Below are 26,282 nucleotides of genomic sequence, written 5' to 3'. Positions count from 1 at the left end.
GTAGGAAAAACAGGTTTGCAATCACAGTTATATTACAGGTATTTACACACAATTGGGATGGTAAGATTTACATCGATGCATCGGCATAAAAAAGTCTGCATAATGTTTTGGACATATTTGCATTGGTAAAAAAACGATTTATTTATATCTAATTATTTGTAGATGTGCAACGCTTTGATTATTTAGAAAGTGACCAGTTATTTGCTCAGCACCGCTGCCGCTACGTAAACATGACTTATCGCAACATTACAGCAACCGAGGCACATCCTGAGAGTCGCATAGAATACAGATTGACATGGCAGAGGTAGATCTGTAACTTTCTGGAGACAGAAAAGAAAACAAACTTCTGATTTTATTTCATCTTTTCTTTTGCACTATCAAGCAGTGTAAAAGGGGCCATGCTTAATAAGTTAAAAGGCGCTTAAGTAAATTGATGATTTGCTGTCTGTCTGAACCAAAGGAACAAAACTACCATATTGAATTGCATGGTATCAATTTTTCCATTGTATCGTATTGCATTGTGTTGAATTGAATGGAAATCGGATCGTGCTGCATCGTAATGGGGCAAATCATATCGCATTGCAATGGTAGCCTCTTCATATGTTTCTTTAAAGTCGTATTGTTGGCTATTCATCGAGTTGCAAATCACATCTGCCTCAGTTATGGAGATACACATCACTAAATCACACATACACAAACACACACACCCTAACCTTTATAACCAGGCTGTCCCTGTAATCCGGCTTCTGATAATCCTTTATCTCCTTTTAGGCCATTAAGCCCTTGAGGGCCACATAACCCTTTGGCTCCCAGACACCCTAAATCAAGCACAGAGATTAGAAGTGAAAAATGAATGAGAAATTGAAAAAGAAAATTGGAATGTGAGATGATCTGGAATACGAGCGAAACGCTCATCAGAATGCGGAACACTGCTTTCTTAAAAATGCCTTTCAATATACAGCATGCTATCCCACTTCTTTACAAACAAAAAAGTCACAACTTAAACTTACCTGGTTGCCCAGGTGAACCTTTAGGACCCTTTGCTCCACACTCCCCCTGGTCTCCTCGTATTACATTTATCGCACCAGGGTCACCTTTTTCGCCTGGAGGACACATCCAAAATCCACTTACTGGCCAAACATTAAACCATAAAGTTACACTGTTTAAGCTCTGCCCATTTCTACAGATTTTTTCATCAAATTCTGCAGTTTATGATTGTTTGCATCTGCCCACATACATTGCTGACAGATGTATTCGTTACACTTAGCAAAATTACTAGCATTTACTAAATGATTACACAGTTCTACCCAAGCACCATATATGCAATCATGATAATAAACATTGGTTGTCTTTTTTTTTTTTTTTAAACTTCATACCTGATCACCCAGATCTCCATTGCCTACATACCTGGGTCTCCAGGATCCCCTTGTAGACCTTGTACACCAAAGGCACCCTTCCCACCGGGTTCCCCAGGTGCTCCAATCCCAGGAGAGCCCTGAAATCCGATTTTACCAGGAAACCCTAGTAACCCTTCAAATCCAGGGTCACCACGGTTCCCTTTAGGCCCTAAGGGACCCTGAAGAAAAATGAAACACAGATTAAATGCAATCAACCAATTAGTCAGCTATTTGACATATCTTCTATATAAAAGATTTTTGAAAATATTTTTTCTAGTCTAACACCAAACTTTATTATTTTATATTACAAAACAGCAAAGTAAAGAATTTGAAGCAACAGGTAAATTTATGCAGACAACAAAAGTAAAAAAAGAAAAAAACCCAGACTCATCCATGCTGACCGAATTGCCTTTCTCTCCCTTTGGGCCTTTTATTCCTGGTATTCCTGGTATCCCATCCAGTCCATCTCTCCCTGAGGTCCCCAGAAATCCTGAGTCACCTTGGTCCCCATTATCCCCAGGTCCTATAAAACCAGGGTCCCCCTTGTGTCCTTGGATTCCTTGAAAGCCTGGAGCACCAATCGAACCCTGTATTTAAAAAAAAAACATACATTATAATATACACTACACCCTAATAGTAAGTATTGGTTATTCTTTCACTTATACTATTGCTTAGAAAATTACCGGGTTGCCAGGTGCACCTTCCGGTCCCTTAATACCCATCGATCCCCTGTGACCCGGTGCCCCGTTTAAACCTGCACGTAGGCAATTATAGTATAACAGACACTTTCAGGGTTCAGTACTACTGTGAAAATTAGATTAGCATTTTATTCTCCTTCTCACAATAGCTCACTTATACATTTTTGCTCTACCTGGAGATCCATGTGGACCAGGGTTACCAGCTGGCCCTGTAGGTCCATAAGTAAGGCCTATCAAAGGACACACATCGCAGGTGTCTCCTTTATCACCTGTAAATAAAACAGAGTCTTAGCCAGGATATTGGATATTTGCTTCAAAAGTTATGCATATGTATCTACTGTATATCGCCACCCTATGGAAGAAGTTTGGGGGATTTTTAGGAAAAGTAATGCTTTAGAGGGTGACCTTTTTGTAAGATCCAAGTCAGGACCATGATGCTCTGCAATGATCTCACCATAACTATGTTTGAATTGATCATTGCAATGAATTCTTACCAAAGCATGGTGTTCATCCTTTCACTACATATTCCATAGTAAATCATGTTATCACACGTTACTAAAACAGTTTTATTCCTCTTTAATTTGTCACCTGACTGTATCTAGCCAACAAATTGTTCCTGATGTTTCAGCAGTGTCGGGCCATGCATTCCACACCTAAGCCTTCTGTGATGTCCTGCCTGACTCAATCCACCTCTTAATACCATCATTATTACACCACGGCTGTAGAAACAATTACATACAGGAATCTCATACAGCAAGAATTAATGCAAAGGCATAACAGCAATTGAAAACAACATAGCAACAAGTTGCTAACCATAATTTTCAGTAGCTCAATAATTAAAAAAAAGAAGCGTTAAGAAACTTGAAATAATCATCATTTTCAACATTGTCTGATAATTAACCAACCATAAAGCATACAATTTTGGGACTCTTACCTTGATACCCGGGGTCTCCAATTTCCCCCTCAGGCCCTTGTATGCCTTTCTCTCCTCTCAACCCTGACTGACCCTCACGCTTATGAATATCTGTAGATCATGCACAGAAGTTTAGATACATCCGCATTTTCACACATGGAATCAGGTATATAATGAATGTATATTTATTTATGGTATAAAAACAAAAGGGATTGGCCCAGGCACAATCTGGCAACTTAGGGGTAACACTGAGCACTTTCCTTGAATGTAACTAATGATCCTAGCTTTTGAATATACACAGTATGGGCACCTAAACATAACATTGAGATGACATCCCATTCCACCTTTAGTTCCCGTTTGTTTACCATTAACCTCCACTTTTCTAAGAAGATCTTCTGATAGATTTTGTTGTGAAGATTTGTACTCAATCAGGAACAAGGGCGTAAATAAATTGGGTACTGGTTTAAGGCCTGGGGTGCAGTCAGCATTTCAGGTGTTTAGTAGGATTGAATTCATAGCTCTATAGCAGGAACACTTTCGGGTGTCCTAGTTCAAATGAAGAAAAAATGAATGCTACCGCATCCAAAGACATCCTGTACAATTATGTGCCTCTAACCCTGTGGTAGCAGTCTGGGAAAGAACCACATATGGCTGGAAATTCAGGTGTCTCAAAATACTTATGCCATATATTGTACATCGTCGACAATTCAAGATGGACATGAATATTTACCTGGGAGTCCTTTGGGACCAGGGTCACCACGATTTCCAGGTTTTCCACAAGGTCCATCAGGTCCTATTGTTCCGATTAGTGGAGGTGCTCGATCTCCCTTTTCACCCTTAATTCCGCTAAAGCCCGGAGGGCCACGCTCCCCAGGAGTTCCAGGCATACCTGGTCCTGGAGGAAAAAATTAAAAATTCCATATTGTGTGTTTAAGTAAGTTAAGGGTTAATTGACCACCTAAAATGAGAGAATCCTTACCTTCATCGCCTAAAGGTCCAGGAAAGCCACTTACACCTATTACAAAGACGCAAAAGCAGCTAAATATATAAATTCATATAAATAAACAATTAATTATAACTTCAGTGTACAATGTCCACACCTTACCTTGAATTCCTTTCAATCCAGGAGGTCCAGTTAAGCCCCTAGGTCCTCGTTCTCCTTTCTCAGGTGTATTGCATGGAAGACACTATACAAATAGAGAGAATGCTATTATTGTTCAGAATATTTTAGAATTTTGTTTTGCTTGTTTGAGCTAAGTCTGTTATACTCAAAATTTCATCTTGGACCTCAATAAAGCCCATGCATAAGTATTTACCCCAACACCCCTCTACAAAAACCCAAGTTTGGAAATGGACTAGATTGTTTTCTACCAATGGATTGACAGAATATATCTCGGATTTCAAGGCACAAACTTATAAAAAAATGTTTAACTGTGTCACAAAGGTTAATTAAACAAAAATAAAAATCCAGACCTTTATTTCCAAGCATCCTCAAGGATGTTGCTCTTTAAAAAACAACAGCACAGCCAATCGAGGAACAAATGTATTGTCATAATGCAACACTAATTGCCTACACGTAGACTATATTTACGTAATCCTGTAAATTCTAACGTAAGTAACCAGGACCACATAACTAAATTAGGTGTTTTTACAGAAATGTGGGTGAGTATTTATATGTTATATGCTTTATTAGATTTTAATTTGCATTTATGCCAAACACTTTGCCAAGGCAGTTTATATCTAGCAACACATTCCCCCTCAACCATACTCGACTCTTTTATTGTAAAACTAATCACATTTCTGACAGGTGCTGGAGGAGGGGTAGTGTATAAAATGGGTAAAAATATATACTGAAAACAAAAAGGCATGTTGACCAAAGAAAGGCATTTGTACGTTTTTAAGAAACGCATTAATCAAATTGTATTTCCATTTAGCTGGTAAGCTTTTGTCTAGTCTTCAGAAGCTGGTGTTTGGAAAGTGACTCACTTCTCCTGGAGGACCAGCGCAACCACGGCCACCTTTTATCCCCTGTACACACAAAAACACACAGAAACGGTGTGATCGCATAGTGTTCCAATTCAACAGATGCTGTCGCTCAAATTTCTGAAGATGTTAATGCTGTTAATGAGCGACGAGGCAGGAAAAGGTGGACCAACACAATACTAGGCAGTTGGTCATAATGTTATGCCTGATTGGTGGCCATAATGTAATGACTGGTGTGTATGCTTAAAACGTTTGCTGACCTTTAAACCAGGAAGCCCAGGAGCCCCATTATTTCCCCTGACCCCTGGAGAACCCTGGGAAGAAAACAATAAAATTATTATAACAAATGAATAAGAAATATAACATATATTTAACAGACCAGAATAATATAAAAAAAATTTAATACAATCTAAGCAATACATATGACTGGTTAATACCTACTAATACTATTGAGCTTCTAGTGGCAGATTGTTAAAGGCTCGTCCTGTGGGTTTGTTAGATGTTCCGCTTTGATATTTATGAGTTCATTGATCAATTAATACATACATGTTATATAAATTTACAAACTCTAATGTATACAGTGTTGTATCATATGCACTATACAGTCATGCCCTGATAATTCGCGATTCGGGATTCACGGTTCTGAACATTTGCGGGTTTTTATTTGAAAGCTAACTAACACCGATTGTTCAGGAAGGTTAGGAATACCATTTGAAACTTAAAATTTTCATCAAAATTGGCCACAATACTGCCAAAAGTATTGGGTCACCTGGTCATAAGTACAGTATTTGATTTTTTTGAGCATCGCATTTCACATTTTGTCTCAATTTGCTCTTAAAATTCCCTCCACTCTTCTGGGAAGATGTTCCCACTAGATTTTGGAGTGTGCTTATGGATACAGTATTTGTGTTTATCAGCCACAAGGGTGTTACAAAAGGCAGGTACTGATGTAGGTGAGGAGGTCTGGGGTGCAGTCAGCATTCCAATTTATCCCGAAGGTGTTCAGTAGGGATGAGATCAGAGCTCTATAGCAGGCCATTCAAGATCTTCCTCTCCAAAGCATGTAAACCAGATCTTTAAGGAGCTCACTTTGTGCACAGGCGCACTGCAATGCTGGAACAGGTTTGAGTTTTCCAGTTCAAGTGAATTCTGAATGTTATTAAAACGCATCTAAAGACGTCCCGTACAATTGAGTGCCTCCAGATTTGTGGTAACAATTTGGAAAAGGTCAGGTGACCCAATACTTTTGGTACTATAGTATTGTAATTTGTGCGAGCATGACATTTTTTTCTTTACTTGAACTGGGAAAACCCAAACCTTGAACATGACAACCAAGCTCTACATAGGTTGGAAGATGTAGAAGATTTAAGTGGCCTCCTATAGAGCTCTGACCTCAACCCTATTGCGATGAATTAGAACGCTGACCCCTAGGCCTCCTTTCCTTATCTACATCAGTACCTGAATTTACAAGACACTTGTGTTTGAATGAGCAGAAATCTCCATAAAATCTAGTGGAACATCTACCAAGAAGAATGTTGGTTATAAGCAGGTACCAATGGTCCGGTGTCCACAAAAATGTGTCTATATAGTGTCTCTTTCTCTATCTAGGGTTAGGGTTAGTGTAGTACTTACATTAGAACCATACTCTCCCGAAAGTCCATTCAGTCCGCCTTCCCCCTGTGAACAGAAAGTGTTCTCATTTACATTAGTAACTATCAAAATACACAAAAAAATCCTTTGTAAATCCGACTAAGAATTGCATGAACAAAATGATTTCAGTGGATCGTCCAATATTCCCTTTGTGGATTATTGAAATAAAGATGGAAGGTGAACAAGGAGAAGGATAAAGGAGAAGAAAACAAAGAATATACAGACGATGAAGAGGAAACAATAAACCAAGCCTGTATAGTGTTTTTCTTTGATTGAAATTTCCATTTCCTTTAACAATCTCTGATGGAAAATGGATAGAATAAGGTAGAACATTAAAAAGAACTGCCAACCACTATGCGTAATATTATAAGTTATTTACCAGCTCTCCAGGGTCTCCTGTGCCTCCTTTCTCTCCTTTAGGGCCAAGGGGTCCCGGCATGCCCTAAAAGTAATACATAAGTGCGATTATTTTTTAAACGCGGGATATTTATTTGATGTGTTTCGAAAGTCCAGCAAAACCCCCCAATCATGACCTTTTTTAAGTCAGATTTTGATGAACAGAAGTAGAAAAAAGAGCATTTTTTACATTTCATTTTACTGGTTTAAACCCTGTTTACCACTACATTTATACTGTATATCTACTCTATATAACTTTACATCACTGAAAAAAACTGAAAAGGAATATTAGAATGATGCTACAGAAAATCTTCAAAAATGAAAGTCGTTGTATCTGTATTTGTTTAGATTTGCATTTGGACTTACTGTCATTCCAGGGCTGCCTTGGTCTCCTATATCTCCCGGTTCCCCCTGTAGACAAAGAATATTTAACCAGGAAGCACATGTAGATTAAATCAGATTAGATTAGGCCTCTTTTACAGACTGTATCTGATACAACATAGCGGATAATGAAATATCTGTTGTCCAGATCGCTTACTTTGAGTTCTCTGTGTGCTGTTGCAAACTGCTTTATACCTCTCCGTCCGGGGACACCAGGAAAACCTTGAGTGCCCTGCAAAACAAACAGCTGCGTGAATGAATCTGAATAATTACCATCAGTTCATTGATTTTTATGAACAAATTCGCTCTATTGTAACACTCATGCAGGTTTTCTGTATTGATTAGTAATAAACTTTCTCACAAAGAGGGTAAAAAATCCAATCAATTCGCAACCCTACGATTTCTACTGAACACTCGGATTATATCGAATGCAGAACCTTACAAACTCCCATATATTGTCAGGTTTTTTTTTTTGCGCATACACTTCTTTCACATATGGTATTCATATGTACTTAAACGTCCCAAATTTAGTCCCCATTTACTGTTACAATAATCTCCACTCTTCTGGGAGGATGTTTCACTAGATTTTGGAATGTGCTTTCAAATACATTTGGTGAATCATAAAATGAAAAATACAACAAAGGAGAGCTAGAATCTGGTATCAAACTCATACTGAGTTCCTCTCCCAAAACTTTAGTCTTCTCAGCCAGCACATGTATACAGACAGAAGACATAATGCTACACAGTGGTAAACATGGCTCTGTCCTATCTTGTTTCTGAGACCTGTTGCAGCCATCGAATTCACATTTTTTTGTAAACCTTTTTTTCCCTCTTAAAATGGTACATATTCTCAGTTTGATACCTATTTTTGTATGTGTGAATAGAATATGGATTTTGAGATTGGCAAATCATTGCATTCTGGATTTATTGACATTTTGCACAGCGTCCCAATTTGTTTATTTTTTTAGGAATTGGGTATGTACATCATATCCACATTGTAAAGAGTCATGTTTTCCAAGATGTATTTCTTATTGGTTGAATATGATGTAAGAAAAAAAAAAAAAAAACAGTTAGTGTGGTTCTGGAGTTTATCTCTTTTTTCTTACACTAAGAGAAAGTGTCTTTGGTAAAAAAAAAAACAAACAAACAAACAAAAACAACAAAACAAAGTCAGGGTTGCACTTACTTTTATACCTTGGAGGCCCGGCATTGAAAGTCCCTGTACACCCTGCAAGAAGAAAATTAAAATGTCATCTCAAAAAAAAAATTTACACAACTGTACATAGAGTACAAGAACAATAAAAAAATATATATATATATTTATAATACAGATTTTTTATCAATTGAGGAACAAATCAACGGACTGATTGAATTAAGGATTATAATGATGAACCTTGAACCTTGGTACAACAAAGTCTATATAACCTTTTCTCCTTGAACACCAGCGCATCCGCATTCTCCCTGTGAACATTGAATGTTGAAAAACGTCGATATTGAAATCGTTTCGTCAAATTTGATAAATTATAAATAAACTAAACAGTTTTCTTACTCTAGGTCCTTTACATCCTATTGGTCCAGTTGCTCCGCAGGCACCTGGATCTCCAGGCATACCCTGTAGTTCAAACATCAATCATGAGGTCAGTAGCTTGTTTTGTTAACAAGAGCAGCAACAATAAACAAAAAAAACGCAATGAAGCCTTTCCTGTAAAAACCTACTGACAGTTTCAATACATTGATAAAGGAGGCTCCGCCCATGAACGAAAAAAGATTCACCATTTCATTTGAGTAAATACTTTACATTACTGAATTTAAAGTATCGGAGTAAATGTGCTTTGGTAATTTTTAAGTAATTAACGTTACTAGTAAGTTACTTGAAAAAAATTTTTGTCTATTTTTTTAATTTGACTTAATATTAAAGATATGCAAATTTTACTCTCCACTCAGTGGAGAGTAAATCCACGATATGACAATGACTATTTCCAATTACATTCTCCACATCAGTATTTGAATACTAATGGATACTGTAATTGTATTTGTTAACTGAATATACCTTATTGAAAGATCGCTTTATTATTTTCTCATCTTTGATCTTTGTTTCATTCCAGCATATTAAAAAGGCTGTTGTGTTGATCGTGGGTAAAGAAATGAGTAAAATTCTCATATTGTACTGTTGAAATCAGATCCTCCAAGACTTTTTTACTCAAATCAAATTGGAATTGGGGGATTTTAACCCAAGTAGGATTTTCAGGTGCAGTTTACACAAAATCTTGGTTTAAACAGCAAAGAAACCAAGCCACTAATACGATCAAAGCTTCTGTTATATAAACTGACCATCTGCACACCATCTGAAATTCAGAATCAAGCATTAACAATTATTCTATTCCTTACTGTTACTTCTACAGCGAAAACTCTTACCTTTGGCCCGTCTTTTCCTGGCATACCTTTGCCTCCCATCACATCTTTAGGAAACGGGAAGTTGTATGTGTCCCCCTAAAACAGAAAAAAGAAACCAATGCTTTAGTTGTGAAATTTGCAACCACACACGAATTCGGACAAACGTAGATGTAGATGTAAATGTAGACATCGGACAGTTCCCAGTTTTATTCCACATTCATAGGGTCTGAGGTGGAGTCGTCATTCCAATACGGTACGTCCCAAAAGAGGTCTAGTAGGTTTGAGGGTCAAATTCAAAGGTCTATAGCAAGTCAAATCAAACCATGTTAAGCAGATCTTCATGGAGCTCTTAATGGGCTTTGTGGACAGAGGCATTGTCAAGCAGGAATAAGTTGTGGTCTCCCGATTTCAGTTAAAGAAAAAGTAACGTTCAAAGACTTCCTATGCAATTGAGTGCCTTCAAGTTTGTGGAAGAACCGCATAAGGCTGGAATCACATATGCAGGGAAAAGTCTGGGGTCCCAGGAGGTTTGTCCTTATATCGTATGTACAAGGCAAAATTTTAAGATCTATGGAAGACATTTTGCTGTTTTGCCAGAACACAGGATAATCTGCTTTTACAATCCTATTCATCCTAAAGTTAGTAATACCAAAAGGCATATCATTAAATGTGTGGAAAGACAAAATTGTATCGTTTACCAAAGTTTATGATTTAGCAAAAACCAAACCAAAATTGGAGCATCATTAAAATTTTGCAAAATGGTGATGATGGCTATAATAAAAAAGAAATAGATTTTATAACATATAACTGACCACCAGTTATTAGCATGCAGGTTATTTTCTATACATTGATATATAAATAAAATAAACATTATTTTCCGTAAAACAATAATTGGAAATAATTCTGAAATACTTTGGCGATATACAAACCTTAGGGCCGGGGGGACCATTTTCACCCTGGAAAAAAAAAAAAAATCCGTTTAAATCATTAAACATTTAAATGGGAACGTCAAAATTTGGAAAAGGAACTATAAATCCTACATAACCAATATCGTGTATTTTGCTTGAATGGTTTGTGAGAACAAACTAGGTCATGTTACAATATAAAGATTACCTTTGACCAAACAATATATACGTATAAAATGTCTACTTTATTTTCTTTAGCCATGTTGGTTCGGTATTCCTTTCACCATTTAATGTCCATTTAACTTTTATGTTCCTTGGGAACTGCAGTATGTATTATGCTGTATCTACAATAAATGACAGACTTTTCAAAAATTACTAAATAAATTTGTATTAAAAAAATTTAAAGAATGTCAAAAAAAATAAGCCCAAATAAAATATCCTCAAGCTGAAAATGCAAATTGAAGCATGTTTGTATACATATATATATATATATATGACACCAGGGACCTAAATTTCTTTCTGCTTCTTCCATTAGGGGTCGCCACAGCGGACCATTCCCATGTTTGATTTGGCACATTTTTTTACGCTGGATGCCCTTCCTAGCCCAACCCTCCCCATTTATCCGGGCTTGAGACCGGCACTAAGGCTTGGGCAACCCTAATGGCTGGGGTTGGTTCCCTGGCCGGGGATCGAACTCGGGCCGCAGCGGTGAGAGCGCCGCATCCTAACCACTAAACCACCAGGGAACCTTCTTTTACACTTCCTGTGCCCCATAAAACAAATTCAAGTGTGAAATCAATAAACATTGCTAGGAACTAAATGATCATTTCTTTTCAATTTTGTTTGGTGTAAGAGAATCCTCACAAGTCTTACCCGTAAGCCGGCAGCGCCGCAACTTCCTGAAGCTCCAGGATCACCGCGTTCACCCTATAATCCAAAGCAAGGACACGGTTCTTTCTTTATTTAAGCACATACATATTGAAATCAGCTTCTGTAATACGACATGTCCAATTTGTTACCTTTGTGCCGTTGCATCCAGGGCTACCAGGTGGTCCCTGAGGGCCTTCGTCTCCTGGGAGTCCCTAAAGACATGACATTGATTTTTAGTGCAGAAACTCATTCCAAACTAAACACTTTCACATTTCAATTCTTGGAAAACCGAATTGTCCTCAGATTAAGGCAAGGAGAACGACAATGATGGAACTGTCATGAATGGACATTTATTGATGATGCAGGTTTTCTTTTGGAGTCTGGTTCCTCGCACGGATTCTTCCTCATGAAGTCTCAGGGGGTTTCCCCAGTGGTGGAAGTAAATGTTATTCGTTACTATACTTAAGTAGGTTTTCTTGTATCTGTACTTTACGGAGGTATTTCTATTTTTGGAGAGACTTTAACTTCCCTATATTTCAAAGTCAAATATCTCACGTTTTACCAAATTACATTTTCAGGCGTTCCTTTTTTATTTATTTGTGCATAAAAACTCAACTGTTCAATCATTTAGAGAGGAATAAATGATGGAAGAAACTCCAGACTCGAACTCAAAACAACACCCGTGGCCTCATTTTCACGATTTTTCAAAGATATCAATCAGTGTTTGAGTCATTAATATAATTCTATTAATAGATCGGTCTATTAAGAGTCACATTGAAGTCTTTTCGCATAAACTGAGTTTATTAAGTAAAGAGTCATGTGACAAAAGTGATAATCGAAACATTGGAGTTATAATGAATCAGTACTTTGGATACTTAAGTAAATTTGAAGGCAAAAGACTTTTGTACTTTCAATCAAATGATCGTTTTAAGGGACACTTTTACTTTTATTGGAATAATATTTGACCAAGTGATTCTCTACTTTTAATCGAAGACATGGTTTGTGTACTTTGTCCACCACTGAGTTTTCCCACTTAAGAATTATAAGGAAAAAAGAGTATCTGCAAGAGTGAAAGGGAAGGTTAATAGGACTGTGGTGAGAGCTGCGATGTTGTATGGATTAGAGACAGTGGCATTGAGTAAAAGACAGGAGATGAAGATGTTGAGATGTTCATTGGGAGTGACGACGATGGACAGGATTAGAATCGAGTTTATTAGTGGGACAGCGCATGTAGGATGTTTTGGAAACAAGGTGATGGGAGATTGAGATGGTTTGGACATGTGCAGATGAGGGACATGGGGTATATCAGTAGGAGAATACTGAGGATGGAGCCACCAGGAAGGAGGAAAAGAGGAAGGTCAAGGAGGGGGTTTATGGATGTGGTGAGGGAAGACATGCAGGTAGTTGGTTTGAAAGAGGCAGATGTAGAGGACAGGGGGGTATGGAGACGGATGAGCCGCTTTGGCGCCCCCTAATGGGAGAAGCCGAAATAATAAGAAAAAAAAAGAAACACATATAGGCAGTTAAAAGTGCTCTATTGTATTAAATTGAATCACATTGATGGACAGGTCTCCACTAATTTGGCCCCGCAGTGTATACTAACCACAAGTCACATCCAACATTATAAATAACTCAGCCCTGATTCGCATGTTTGGAAAACTTACAGGTACTCCTGAAGACCCCCACAATCCAGGCTTTCCAGGAAATCCCTGATAAAGAGAATCTGTGTTAAATCAGGAACCAAATCCATAACAAAACATAAATGCACACACACACACACACACACACACACACACACACACAAGAGAAAAACTACCCGTGAGCCTTTCAATCCTGGTATCCCTGGCACTCCTGGGAGACCCTGTAGCATAAAACGCACTTATTTTTACATAGAAATATATATATATATATATATATATATATATATATATATATATATATATATATATATATATATATATATATATATATATTTGCAGTTATAATAAAAATTTTAAATGAAATATAAAGCTTTGTATTGCAGACCGTGGGGCCCATCGGTCCGGGGTGGCCTTCGTCTCCCAGAACTCCAACATCTCCTGGTGAGCCAAATAACCCCGGAAAACCTTGATCTCCCTGAAAGTAAGCCAGAGAGGGAAGAGGAGAGTTTGTACGTGGGGCAGGACAAATATGGAAGCATTTGCGATACTAAAACACCTTAGCCAGAGTGAGTTCTTTATATGAAAATACATAAATAAGTGTAAGATATGAAACATTTTGTGGGTTTTTTTTGTTTTTCTAAGTGAAAATTCTGAGGTTTGTTTTTGAGGGCAAAACTTCAGGTACATCTGTTGACAATGGAAACAACCATTTGAAGACAATGATGTTCAAATGATCCAATATAATGCTGTTTTTCATTTAAAAAATTTATACATAGGAACAAATCTTCCGAAAACTTGAGAAGGTTCTCAGAATTTGTGACTTTCAGCGCAAACAACCATACAATCAGCAGACCTTCAGAAAACCAGAGACTTAGATGTGTGAGAGATGGAGTTTTACTGTGGTATCCAAAATGGGTAGAATGCTGGATGGAGAACAATCTTTTTTAATTCATGGTCTTCCTGTGGATTCTATTAGCTTGGAAGATGTATTTCTGGATTTATGAACCACACAAAACCACTGAGGTGGTAAGAATCACCTGGATCAGTCAACAAAATCATAAATGGGTATTTTTTATTTAAGAAATACTGCTTTAATACAGCAATTTCACTCCCCCTTAAACCATCTTGCTTAGTTAGCTCAGTGGTTAAAGCTATGGGTTACTGATACTAAAAACAGGGGTTCAAGCATCAGTATTGCCAAGCTGCCACTTTGGGCCTTGAGCAAGGCCCTTAGTCCTCTGGTGCTCCAGAAAAATTGCGCTGTATTGTACATATGACAAGTAATTGCATCTATTCGCTCTCTTGCATCCAAACATATACAGATACGCAAATGTGATTCTGGCTCCCCCTGGTGGTTAGAATGAGTACAATATGAAATTAATGAATATTTGTACACGATATATAAAGTTCTTTGTACATCAATGTCTATAATACCTGCAGAAATATTTTGTAGATTCAAAAAGCTACATACAAGCTCAACGAAGTTCTATTTGCTGTCTTGCTGTGAACCGCGTTTGCCATTTACATAGAGCAGGCGCACAGACGTATGGGTTCACAGTTGCACCAGAGATCGTATACAGAGTTACAGGTGTGTGACTTGGGGGGTGTTGGGTGGGGAGCAAAAAAGGCACGCTGTATTATTAGACATCTTTGGTGTAATCGAGTCCATCAGATAGCCTCAGGCACCTGGGTGGTCTGTAAAGCAAACCTGAGTATCTTGGAACAGCATAAAAGACCACACACACATGCAACACAAAAAAAGTGAGCTATAAAAGTGTCATCTTATGGCCCAGTGGCAGGCCAGATGTTTTTTTTTTATTATTACTAGGGAATGTCTTGTGCGTTCTTTCGTGTGTTTATATGTATATACACACAGACATACATACCTTGCATTACGTTTATTGCCAGATTTATGAAATGCACCCTGACTGGGACAGTGTGAGTTTTAGTGTAGCTAAATAAATCATGTCATACGATGTGGTGTTGTCATTGAAACTAATTCATACAGCCACTAGAGGGCAACCTTTGCTTTTCATGACTGGGCAACGGACTATGTTTCCTGTATCCTCAAAATATTACTTTTTATTTTTACATCGCTTTAAAAATGTTTCACAAAAAGGATGCCATATTTATTCAAACCGAATCCGCAATATTTCTCTATAATCATATTTAATTATTTGTTTTGCTTCTGTTGCATTATATTTAACAAGAAATTCAGGGAAAGAAAAAAACACAATTTGACTTCTTTTATACTTTAACCAAATCCTAGGTTTGTCTCGTTTTGTCAAATCAATTAAGCAATTAATAAATAAATAGCATATACTAGAATAAGCTGAACAATACATTTTATTTTAATGGATGTTTCCAGCAATATTTTTTTACACTCCATTTTAAAAGGAAAAGAAAAAAGAGAGGGGAGGGGTTTACAATCTGCTTTCTTTATTCCGCATTTTCAATCCCTGTATTTTTATACTTAACCTCAAGCTGGGGTTTAAAATCGAAGTTGGCGAAACAAAATCCAATCTCAAACGCTTTAATAAAACAAGAACAATCTGGCAACCCGGAAGATTTTGGGTTGGGTTGTAAAAAATGTTTTTTCAATGACCCAACCCTCAGAAACATTGATTTCATTTTTGGTAAACTCTCCTAGTAATAAATAAATAAATAAATAAATAAATAAATAAATAAATAAATAAATAAATAAATAAAACAAAGATGTTAGGATTCAAACGATGTTATTGCTGATCTTGCAATAAAAAAATTTAAACATTTAAATGTGGGTGCTCATTACAGTGGAGAGGATGAAGATACGGACATGGGACGTACCCTTTCGCCTTTGACTCCACTGCAGTCGCAGCTGAGCTTCGCATTATTTTCACATACCTGTAGGGGAAAAAAAGAAAAGAAGGTCATAGGGGTTCTGCAATTAATACAAATCAAGAAAAGTTTTTAATGGAGAACCACCTAAATAAGATCTACTGGATCCTAAATCAGAAAAGCACACACACACACACACACACACCCACACACACACACACACACACACACACACACCCACACACACACACACACACACACACACACACACACACACACACACACACACGCATGTACATCTGCAATTTAAACAAAGAGATTACGATCACAATTTGTTCCAACCTGCCCATATTCCATCTTTACAGTAGTGTACTACCCGAGCTGAATAGGACAGGTCCCGGATGTGTGTTATCTCATATAGACACTAGCCAGTCATAGCAACAACGTTGTAGCTAACAGTGCTGTAAAGGTCACTTTGTCTGCAGTATTGTTTGCATTTTTGTGTCTTTTTTTGAGTTTGATAATGTATCGTGACTGACTCAGTTTGGGTTTGAGTCTGCAGGCGACGTGCAAATCTCATAGAGTTTAAAAGAGTAATATAATCTACCCAAGGAAAATTACTGTTCCTTAAGTACAAGTTAGCGGTCTAGAAATCGAAGTAAAAAACTAGCGCAATTTCTAAGGGGGTGGGGGGGTGTATTCTTTCTGAATTTTAGTGTATTCAAAAAGAACTAGTTGCTCTTTCGGCTTCTCCCATTAGGGGTCGCCACAGCAGATCACTGGCTTGTGCAACCCTAATGGCTGGAGTTGGTTCCCTGACCGGGGTGAGAGCGCCACGTCCTGACCACTAGACCACCAGGGGACCTTCAACGTTGCTACAATACTTCTAGTAAAACTACCAAATACTTTAAAAAGTTGAACTACAGATACAGTGAAACCTCCATACTTGTGACCTTGACACTCGCGACCTCAGTAGTTTCCGATTTTTCGTTCGGACCTGGACTGAGAGTAACTTGCGGAAAAATCCGATCGTTCGCGAGAAGTTCGGAGTAACGTTTCGAAACAGAGTTTGTACTGAGAAATGACTTCAAAATGTTAGAAAAACGATATTATTGTATTATTTATTTAATGTAGTAAAGGAACCAACCCCAGCCATTAGGGTTGAACAAGCCTTAGTGCCGGTCCCAAGCCCGGATGAATGGGGAAGGTTGCGTTAGGAAGGGCATCCAGTGTAAAAACATGTGCCAAATCAAACATGTGGATGGTCTGCTGTGGCGCCCCCTAATGGGAGAAGCCGGAAGAAAGTATTTAATGTAGTAAAGAAAACAGAGTCAAAACCTTGCCATTTGTTGTTACTCGCGAAGGGTCATAGAACGTAACATAGACATTGAATATTTTAATGTGGACTCACAGAAATCTTTTATATCCTTCCATTAAATCATTTTGAATATAACCGTCCATAAAACCCATGAAGGAAAACATGATAAATGTTTAAATGTTAGTTATTAGACATTAAGCCCATTTTATATTACACATACACACATTCATACACTTTATTGCCAAAAGTCATAACTATAGTCACCTAGTCATAAATATCGTATGTCGTGTTTTTAGAATCACATTCTACATTTAGTCCCAGTTTGCTCTTATAATTCCCTCCACTCTTCTTGGTAGATGTTCCACTAGATTTTGGAGTGTGCTTCAGGAGATTTGTGCTCATTCAGACACAAAGGTGTTAGTAAAATCAGGTACTGATGTAGGTGAAGTGAGGAGGCCTAGGGTGCCAAAAGGTCCCAAAGGTGTTCATCAAGCTATAAAGCAGGAGATCTTCCATTCCAACCATGGAAAGCATCCTCAGGTGGCCACTCAGGTAGTCCATCCAGGTAGCATTCAGAATTTTTGTGAGTGCAACTGAGAAAGTGGTTTCAAATTGAGGAAATGGTGCCACCTTGTGATCTGAAGAATAAAATAATCATGGCTAAATGGTTTCGTCATTAGTGATGGAAGATGGGATTATTTTATTTTGGTTCTTTTTTTGTTGAGTCATTTGATCATTAAACAAATAAAACTTTACAAACAAATCCTCCAACTTTTAAATATAGTTCCAATAATGAAAATATGACAATGCAGCTAAGGACAAATTTTGTTAAAATGTATGAGAAGCTTCAACCTCTCATATCTTCTGGTCTGTGTCCTTAGTTTGTTAGTCACATGATTCTCATAATTATTGTTACAATAATGTCAAGAGTTGGACAAAAAAAAAAAAGATCAATTGCATCATGTAGCATACACGGGAGTCACGTGACAAAAGAACCAACGACTTGGACCAGAGGATTCATATAATAGCTGCAATGCTTTGCTTATTCGCATCCAGTAGAAAATGAATGAATCGTTCTTCTGAGTCGTTTTCTAGATTTGTTCAAAATGCTGGGGAGAGCGTCCTGGGCAGCTGCATCACTTTGTGGTTCAGAAACTTCGAAACCGTAGACCGAGAGACACTACAGCCCATAGTGAGGACAGCTGAAAGGATCATCGGGGTCTCCCTGACATCCGTCCAGGACATCTACAACACACCCTCCGTACGCCAGGCCTCTACCATTGCGAAGGATCCCTCTTACCCCTTTTATAGTCTATTCAAGACCCTGCCATCAGGAAGAAGATTCAGAAGCATCAAAACCTGGATTAAAAATCTCTTCAACAGCTTCTTCCACCCAAGCTGTAAGAACTTCTGGCCTGTAGGCTCTAGTTTGGGCTAAATCTCTGTTTTAAACCATAGTGATTAGTATTACCAGTGCCGTAGCCTTCATATTGTTTTTATAGTACTTGAGTTTATCGGCTGTGTTTATTTGGCTTGTCTACAAATACATGTCTACCAATACATGGTAGTTTAGTGGTTTAGTGGATTTTGGCTTTAAAGCTTTCGAGCCACACCAAGCTGCCACACCTGTGCCCCTAAACAAGTCCTTTCAACCCCCCAAAGTATTTGCATTATTTTCTTATTGTGTGGTTTTTACCTGAAGAATTCTTTTTTGAAAGCTACAAATTTCGTACATCAGCATAAAAAAGACTAAACATTACATGGTATAATTAACCCTCACAACAAAACCCCCCCTTGAGCACACTCTCAAACGCCATTCCGGAACACTTTAGCGTAACGAGCGTGTTCAATTAGAGCGGCGCATTCGAATAAATAAGAGGCATAACGTTGTCATTGTAAAAGGCTGATCCCCACCCACAATCCAAAACAAAATATCCGAGATATGAAGGGCAGTTTTTCTAACGTGGAACACATTGAACCCAGTATATAAAGCTGAACACAAATCTGGATTAGCGATTAGAGTTTATAGAAGAAGTGCCTAAAAAAAAAAAAATGCAAACAAAATTCCCCAAAAAAAGTATGCAGGTCAATTCAGGTCCAGTCACGTTTGAAGAGATAAATACACACACATTGCATTCCACAAACTCAAGCATGCTCCTGCATTACACATATCCATAATATACAGGTACTTAGTGGAAATATGCACATTTCCCTAGTAAACCAAGTCAGAGTGTTTGTGTGTTGTTGTTAGAATGTGCATCTTCTCTGCAGCTATTTGGCTGATGAGATTAAATTCTCCTCTGTTGTATCTCAGGATGTCACACCGCTCATGTGATCTTCCAATGGTTTGTAATCCTCAGCACCATTTTCAGAAAAATAGCTTTATATCATGATGCTCCCACCACCGTGCTTCAAAATTGTTAGTAAAATGATGAGCTAAATGATTCTTAATTTGTTGCAAACGTGATCTGCTTTGTTGAATTGCTTGAGAGCGAAATCGGGGCTGAAATTAGCGGTGAAGATAACGATAAAATTGGACTCTAATTGATATTGAACAATTTGCTTCAGTGGCTCAGGGCTGCAATCAAGTCTCCATGATTATCTCAACAATGATGGAAGTATATAGAATGAATGGACATTTGGAGGTTTTAAATCTTTTAAATCTGGCTCCTATTAAGGATTTTCTTTCCTTGTACCATTACTCTTACTCTGGCACACTCATTAGAGATAAACTGAAAAATGTATATTAAATTTAAGTGAGTTAATGGAGATGATTGTAAAGTTTGCAATTCATTGTTTCTTGTTCTATGTATAACTGCTGTTCCTGCTGCTTTCAGGTCATCCTGCAACTCATTTTGTTTGTGACTGCAAGCTGTCCTGGAGAACCTTCAGAAGCTCCTTCACCCTGATTATTACTTTTCATTTCCCAATGACAAATCCGAAACAAACAAGAGAAACAAGGGTCGAAAAAGCATGATCGACATAGAATGTATAATTTAAAGATGGGTTTCATTTGTCCACGAATGAATCTTCTGCCAACTTCTGTTTTGTTAAAAGGCAGCACTGGTTGCACTTGGTAAATTCCTGACATGTACTGGCAAAAAAAATGGCTCTCATTCATTCAGACAAGTACACACACTTCCCTTGACAAGCAAGTGACACAAAGCAGATCACTTCAGAGTCGGCTGTTAGTCATCATCAATAAGACATGACAGGTTTTATTGGCTTAACACCAGCCTGAAGCCACGGCGCTTATAATAGATTCACTCTGTCTGCATGTACTGCAGTCGAATAGGCCAACAATTAGTTGGCATTCGACAATTATTTGAATTCAGGGACCGAAAATAGTGTAATGTAAGATTTAATTGAATTCGTAGAAAGTAATAGAATACTGAAGCCACTGGCAAAATTTCGATGACCAAAATTGCAATGTTTAATGAGCTTGATGCACAGATTAATTTGACCACTTCTAGCATTTTAGTCATGGGGGGGCTTCCATGTATTTCTTACATTTTCTTTCTTTTGATCATTTTGAACTTATTAGCACTGAATCAAATCATTGACCAAATTCTAGATTGTACTATAGAGGCAGTGCATTTTGGTTCCAAATCTGCCAGAACCTGAAGCACCTAGACCTGATCATTGACCTTCTGGATCATCACAAGGAAAAGCCTCCTCAAGGATGCAGCTCAAACTTGTGTATTGGACGATTGGTGGGTTCATGCCACAGGTGGACAGTTTAGCCTCACAAGCCACACTGTATTGGAAGCCTCAATTACTCCAGAGGGGGACTGCTTTGTGTATGTAGATGTATTGTGTAGGTACTAGTTGGTAGTTAAAGAACAGGAGAGTACATAAAGTGAAGAGAAGTCTCCTTCTTAGTTTTATTACTAAAACATACAAATACCACAGACTGGACAGCCTTGCTAGACACCCTTAAGCCCGTGGTCAGCTAGCAAGCCTACTAAGCAATGCCCAAGCCAGAAGATCACACGATTAAAAACAAGTCTCCTGACTCTGGCATGTATTGCATTCCCCCTGTACTTTTTGAGCAACACAAGAAATTAGAGGGGGGATTTTGACTATGTTAATATCAACAATCCACTCCAATGGCTCAGGACCACTGGTTGCATTGAATCACCTAAATGTTACACATTAACAATGATGGAACTGTAATGAATGGACATTCAGTGCCACTCAGATGAGGATGGGCTTTTCTTTTTGAGTCTGGTTCTTCTCAAGGTTTCTTCATTATACCATCAAGGGAAGTATTTTCCTTGACCAAGAAAATACTGCTAATTAGGGAATTATAATTATAAGGAACTAGCGTATATACATACTTTTATAACCGCTTTATCTCAGATGTATATGTGTATTAAGGATGCATTAAGCTGCTTTAAGATGTCAAATGTTAAAAGTGCAATCCAATTAAATGACTTTATGGGATTCGGAAACACAATTTGCATCCCAGTTCTCGGTCTTGAACATGCTGAATTGCGCAACCAATATCGAAACGAACATTTCCAAAGATGTTCAGGGCCAAGGCATGCATCTAGGGGTGTGTCTAAATGAAAAAATATTCAGAACTAAGCACCAATCTGGCAACCCTGAGTATTCTCTACATCTCATCACCTCGGTAGATAAAGCAAAACAATGACAAAGAGGAGAGAGTAAGGTGGTTGAAGCCATATCTGCTGCTATCTTTCGTCAGGCCTTCCTAGCATTCCACACACATACACTCCTGCTATATGCATAAACATATAATTTTGAGAAAGTGGTTCAGTCAGGTGTGCGGTAGAATAGAACACCTTGCTAAGGTATGCATTTAAGTGTTAATGGGGGTCACCGCTTTCACGGCCTTGCGTTGCCAGACATCGGCAATAAATTTCCAGGAGCTTCACAGTCCTTTTCTGGGGCGATTATATTGGGGTTAAATGGATTACACGAGCCCCCAGAAGGCATCGCCCGGGATGAAACGCATCCAATGATTTCGCTCCAACCAGAAAGCAGACGTCCGCGAGTCGTGTTTTGTAGCACGTTATGCCTTTTGAAGTGGTGCCTGTAAATGTTTTATGGCTCGCGTGTCTATTGCGCTCAGGAAGTGTTGAGAAGTCATGCCTTCCAACAAATCACCTGCACCAGGCAGGCATGAAAATGATTGATGTGTTGAATGATGAGTAAAATTCCGTCATTTTTTTTTTTTGTCTTTACGGATTTGGGAGAGTAGGGACATTTTTTTTGTCTTGGAATTTGTACGATCGCAAATTGTTCCCGAGACCAAAAGGTGGATTCTCTTTGAAAAAAAAACTAAACTGGAATAAACCAAATGATCTTGCATGTTAACTATTGGAGAAGCTCAAGGTATTAATGTTTTAAAAGCTCAAAACTGAACATATATATATATATATATATATATTAAACCCTAAACCTACTTTTTAACCTTAATACACTAATCAACATGGGTATGAACAAATATGGAGGCTTTTTTTGAACATCCTATTCCATATTTAGTCCCTATTTGCCCTTATGATTACATTCACTCATCTGGGAAGATGTTCCACTAGATTCTTGAGTGTGCTTGTGCATTATGGCATTATGGCATTAAGTACTGATGTAGGTGACGTGAGTAGGCCATGGGGTTCAGCTAGCATTCCAATTCATCCCAAAAGGGTTGAGGTCAGAGGAGAAGATCTTCTAGAACTAGAACAGATTTGTGTCTGCTAGTTTACTTGAAGAAAAATTTCATGCTAGCGCATCTAGAGAAACCGCGTACAACCGTGCGTTTCCAATGCTTTTGTTTATAAAATGTTTCTCTGATGGGTACAAAGGTATATCTCTTTGAATATACAACCGCATCTAAATGGTTTTTCCTACAAATTATTTTTTACTTTTGTTTTTCCGTACTGGATACGATTTCATGTTTGTTGTTTTTTGGTGTTAATAAAACTTAAAAGAAACAAACCAAAAATGTTAAATCACGTGTGAAATAGTGAAGGTTGAATTTCGTTGGATTTAAAGGGGAAAATAAAATCTGAACGCTATCTGCCGCAAGTTAGCATTCAGTTTTTTGGGCATTTAAACAGGTTTATATACAGTACCATGCAAAAGCTAATTCAACTAATCGATTTCTTGTTTCTGCAATGGTATATTGACCATTATTTTTCAGTATCTTGCAGATTACAACTAGAAAATACAGATGTGCAAGATCAAACAGAAACAGCTTCTGTAGGCTAAATTGGCAATAGCACTTGAGCAATAGCACAAAAGTTATTACAAGATCTTTGATGACAACTGGTCCTGCAGCTTGGATCCTTAGCATAAAGTAAGAACACTTTTACAAAACCATCACGAGGAGCACATCAGGAGAACTTAAAGATTGTCATTTGGTTTAACAACCATCCTGTCAAACTTAGGAGCACCTTTGTTGGGGCTTTATATCTTCGAACAAGAAGAACATAGGAGTAGTGGATCTTCTTGATTTTTGAAATTGTACTCTACTGCTTGAACATCTGTCAAGAAAGTGGTACCATTGGATAACATGGCATCTGAAGCAGTGGTGGTTTTAAAAGTTGAGGGTCTGGTATCTTGATGATAACTGCTTTAAATCAAGGCTTGTTCTTCTGGATGTAAGATTCAGGTTTAGTACAAGTACGGCTCTTCTACCAAAGAGATTAAAGGTCCTTGATGATCCTAAAGGAGGCCCATTTCTCACTGTCTAAAGACGTCAATTGCAAGGTACAAGTACAAGGTCTCCATCAAATGAAAAGAAAGACCTCCTAAAACTGTCAATATGCCAAAATCACAATGCGTATCCACCAGATCCTGTTAAGAGCAACCACACTGAACTTACATGAGACAAGGATGTTTGGATGCGAAGGCATTGCGAGGTCCAGGTGCTTAAAGTGTTGAAAAATAACTGCTTCTTGGACTTCAGTTGGAACGTGACGAACGATATCAGGTTTTTAAATAATAATATAATAGATTATTGATAAGATAATTATTTTTTTCTAACTTTTGATCAAAGTAAATTATCTTTGTGTTGGATATATTTATACATACAATGCAATACATTCCGATTAACAAATCAAAGAAGGTTTTTTGTGATTTTCTACTATTTGCACAACTTAAGCTATTCCATCATGGTTGTAGAACAATGGTTTGGAAACAACAATGGGAAAAAGTATTAGCCATCACCAAGCTGACTTGATGCATGGAAGGCGAACCTGACTAAAGTAACAGTACACCAGTGCTGTCAGCAAAAAAAGGGCACAAATTTCAGCCAAAATTGTGAGAAGCTTGTGTTTCATTTTACCACCAAATACTTACAAAAAATGTAGACAGATTTGTTTCTTTTTTTTATTTTATTTTTTTCAGATTTCATGCATTAAATGTAGACTTTGTGTTTACATAGTGTATATTTTTGAACTTTTATGCTTCAGATTACTCCAACATACTGATGTGCACCAGAATACTCATAGAATACATTGCAATAGGCTTTATGTACTCACCTCGGCGTGCGCGAGCGTCACCAATCCGAGGAGCAATATTTCCAAAATTGTCGCGCACATCGGAGTGGTTTGTAGATGTCTCTCCAGGTTCACTGCGCGTGGAGCCGTTTTGGTGATTTCCTGCTTGTTCTTTTTTTATTTTCTTCCTTTTTAATACCGCAGGCAAACAATATCAGCTCAAATGACTCATGGACACCTGAAGCACTTACAAAGATGCCCGGAATATCTGGTGCGTTCGGTGCGTTACGCACCGGTTGCGCGCGTTCCCAAACGCAAACCTGCCTAAATACATCAATGAATCAGATACTAGCCGATGCTACAATTTAGAGGGGGGGGTTTGCGCAAAGATTTTACTTCTCGACAGGTTGTTCTGGAAGAAAATGCTCGTCAAGATACTTCAAACAGGGGGGTAGCATGGGTTTGAGTTACAGGGGCAGTAACTAGTCTAGACAGGTTGCGTCATAGTTTGTGGGCGACCGTTCGAATGTGTTCAGTTGAAGTGGTGATGTGAAATCGCAGAAGTGCACGACCACGCAAATCAGGTAAGGCTTGCTTAAAATTGGTTATGATTTTATTTATTATGATCTGTAAAGTGGCTTTGAACGCGTGAATATTTGCGCAATATGATTTGTGATAACTGATGCGTTAATTAGAATACGCGGTGAGCAACTGGTTACAAATGAAGTGCTGGATTCTGAATGCGTTTTTGCGCTTTTGGGGGGATTTTGCGCATTTTGCGCATTTTGGGCATATCTGCATCCAACATGTTTTTACTGGAACCTTTACTGGAAACTTCGGTGACACAATACTGGTCAAAATTGTAGACGCTATTTTTTCCAGAACTAAATAGATCAATAAGTGTTTTTAATATATATATATTTTTGATTGTGTATTAAAAAAGTATCAAACAAATTTATAATATGAGTGAATTCCCATCAGGCATGGTGACAAATTATTGACCAGATTGACCAGCTGGTACTGTAGATGAAAGTTTTTTTTTTTCCCAGGGAATCTAAAAGAAAGAGGTTTTTACTTGTCACATTTCAGGACAGTGAAATTCTTTCTTCGCATCTCACAGCTTGTTGGGGAGTCAAAAAGTCAGGGGTCAGGGCGCAGGGTCAGCCATGATATAGTGCCCCTGGATCACAGAGGGATAAGGGCCTTGCTCAAGGGCCAACCTGCTGGGGCTTGAGTCCCACCCTTCTGATCAGCAAGCTTCCACTTCCAATGTACGATTTTTTTACAAAAGTTTGTTTCATGAATCCGATTGGACAAGCAGCGTTCCAAGAGTGCTAATATTCATTTGCCCAGAAAAGATCTCCATAATGCCTCTGAGATATCTAGGACCATTATTAGCCATATCTGTTGGTGACTTCATTCAAGCTTCAATGCAAACTCATTCGTATTCCTCT

The 26,282-nt window shown here is 38.0% G+C and overlaps 2 protein-coding genes across 2 annotated transcripts in view; one reads left to right on the top strand and one right to left on the bottom strand.

Annotated features, from left to right (window-relative positions):
- Positions 1–25,217, bottom strand: part of col4a3 (collagen, type IV, alpha 3) — a 49,276-nt gene extending 24,059 nt beyond the window's left edge. Inside the window, exons 1-28 of the mRNA XM_083548986.1 lie at positions 24,871–25,217; positions 16,054–16,110; positions 13,613–13,702; positions 13,404–13,448; positions 13,252–13,296; positions 11,737–11,799; positions 11,591–11,644; positions 10,742–10,768; positions 9,834–9,908; positions 8,968–9,030; positions 8,844–8,879; positions 8,605–8,646; positions 7,576–7,650; positions 7,404–7,448; positions 7,021–7,083; positions 6,624–6,668; positions 5,252–5,305; positions 4,995–5,036; positions 4,114–4,195; positions 3,988–4,023; positions 3,739–3,903; positions 3,030–3,119; positions 2,269–2,364; positions 2,081–2,151; positions 1,799–1,984; positions 1,408–1,576; positions 1,011–1,103; positions 714–818 (exon numbers count right to left, since the gene is read on the bottom strand). Of these exons, the coding sequence (XP_083405112.1) occupies positions 714–818; positions 1,011–1,103; positions 1,408–1,576; positions 1,799–1,984; positions 2,081–2,151; positions 2,269–2,364; positions 3,030–3,119; positions 3,739–3,903; positions 3,988–4,023; positions 4,114–4,195; positions 4,995–5,036; positions 5,252–5,305; positions 6,624–6,668; positions 7,021–7,083; positions 7,404–7,448; positions 7,576–7,650; positions 8,605–8,646; positions 8,844–8,879; positions 8,968–9,030; positions 9,834–9,908; positions 10,742–10,768; positions 11,591–11,644; positions 11,737–11,799; positions 13,252–13,296; positions 13,404–13,448; positions 13,613–13,702; positions 16,054–16,110; positions 24,871–24,930 (2,074 nt within the window). The 5' untranslated portion in view covers positions 24,931–25,217. The remainder of the gene's footprint in view (positions 1–713; positions 819–1,010; positions 1,104–1,407; positions 1,577–1,798; positions 1,985–2,080; positions 2,152–2,268; positions 2,365–3,029; positions 3,120–3,738; positions 3,904–3,987; positions 4,024–4,113; positions 4,196–4,994; positions 5,037–5,251; positions 5,306–6,623; positions 6,669–7,020; positions 7,084–7,403; positions 7,449–7,575; positions 7,651–8,604; positions 8,647–8,843; positions 8,880–8,967; positions 9,031–9,833; positions 9,909–10,741; positions 10,769–11,590; positions 11,645–11,736; positions 11,800–13,251; positions 13,297–13,403; positions 13,449–13,612; positions 13,703–16,053; positions 16,111–24,870) is intronic.
- A 56-nt stretch (positions 25,218–25,273) lies between these two features.
- Positions 25,274–26,282, top strand: part of col4a4 (collagen, type IV, alpha 4) — a 49,601-nt gene continuing 48,592 nt past the window's right edge. The window contains exon 1 of the mRNA XM_083548985.1: positions 25,274–25,412. The gene's annotated coding sequence lies outside the window, so the exon portion shown is untranslated. The remainder of the gene's footprint in view (positions 25,413–26,282) is intronic.

Source organism: Silurus aristotelis, assembly GCF_946808225.1.
Source record: "Silurus aristotelis genome assembly, chromosome: 8".
NCBI lineage: Eukaryota > Metazoa > Chordata > Actinopteri > Siluriformes > Siluridae > Silurus > Silurus aristotelis.
This window is presented reverse-complemented; position numbering and strand designations above follow the sequence as displayed.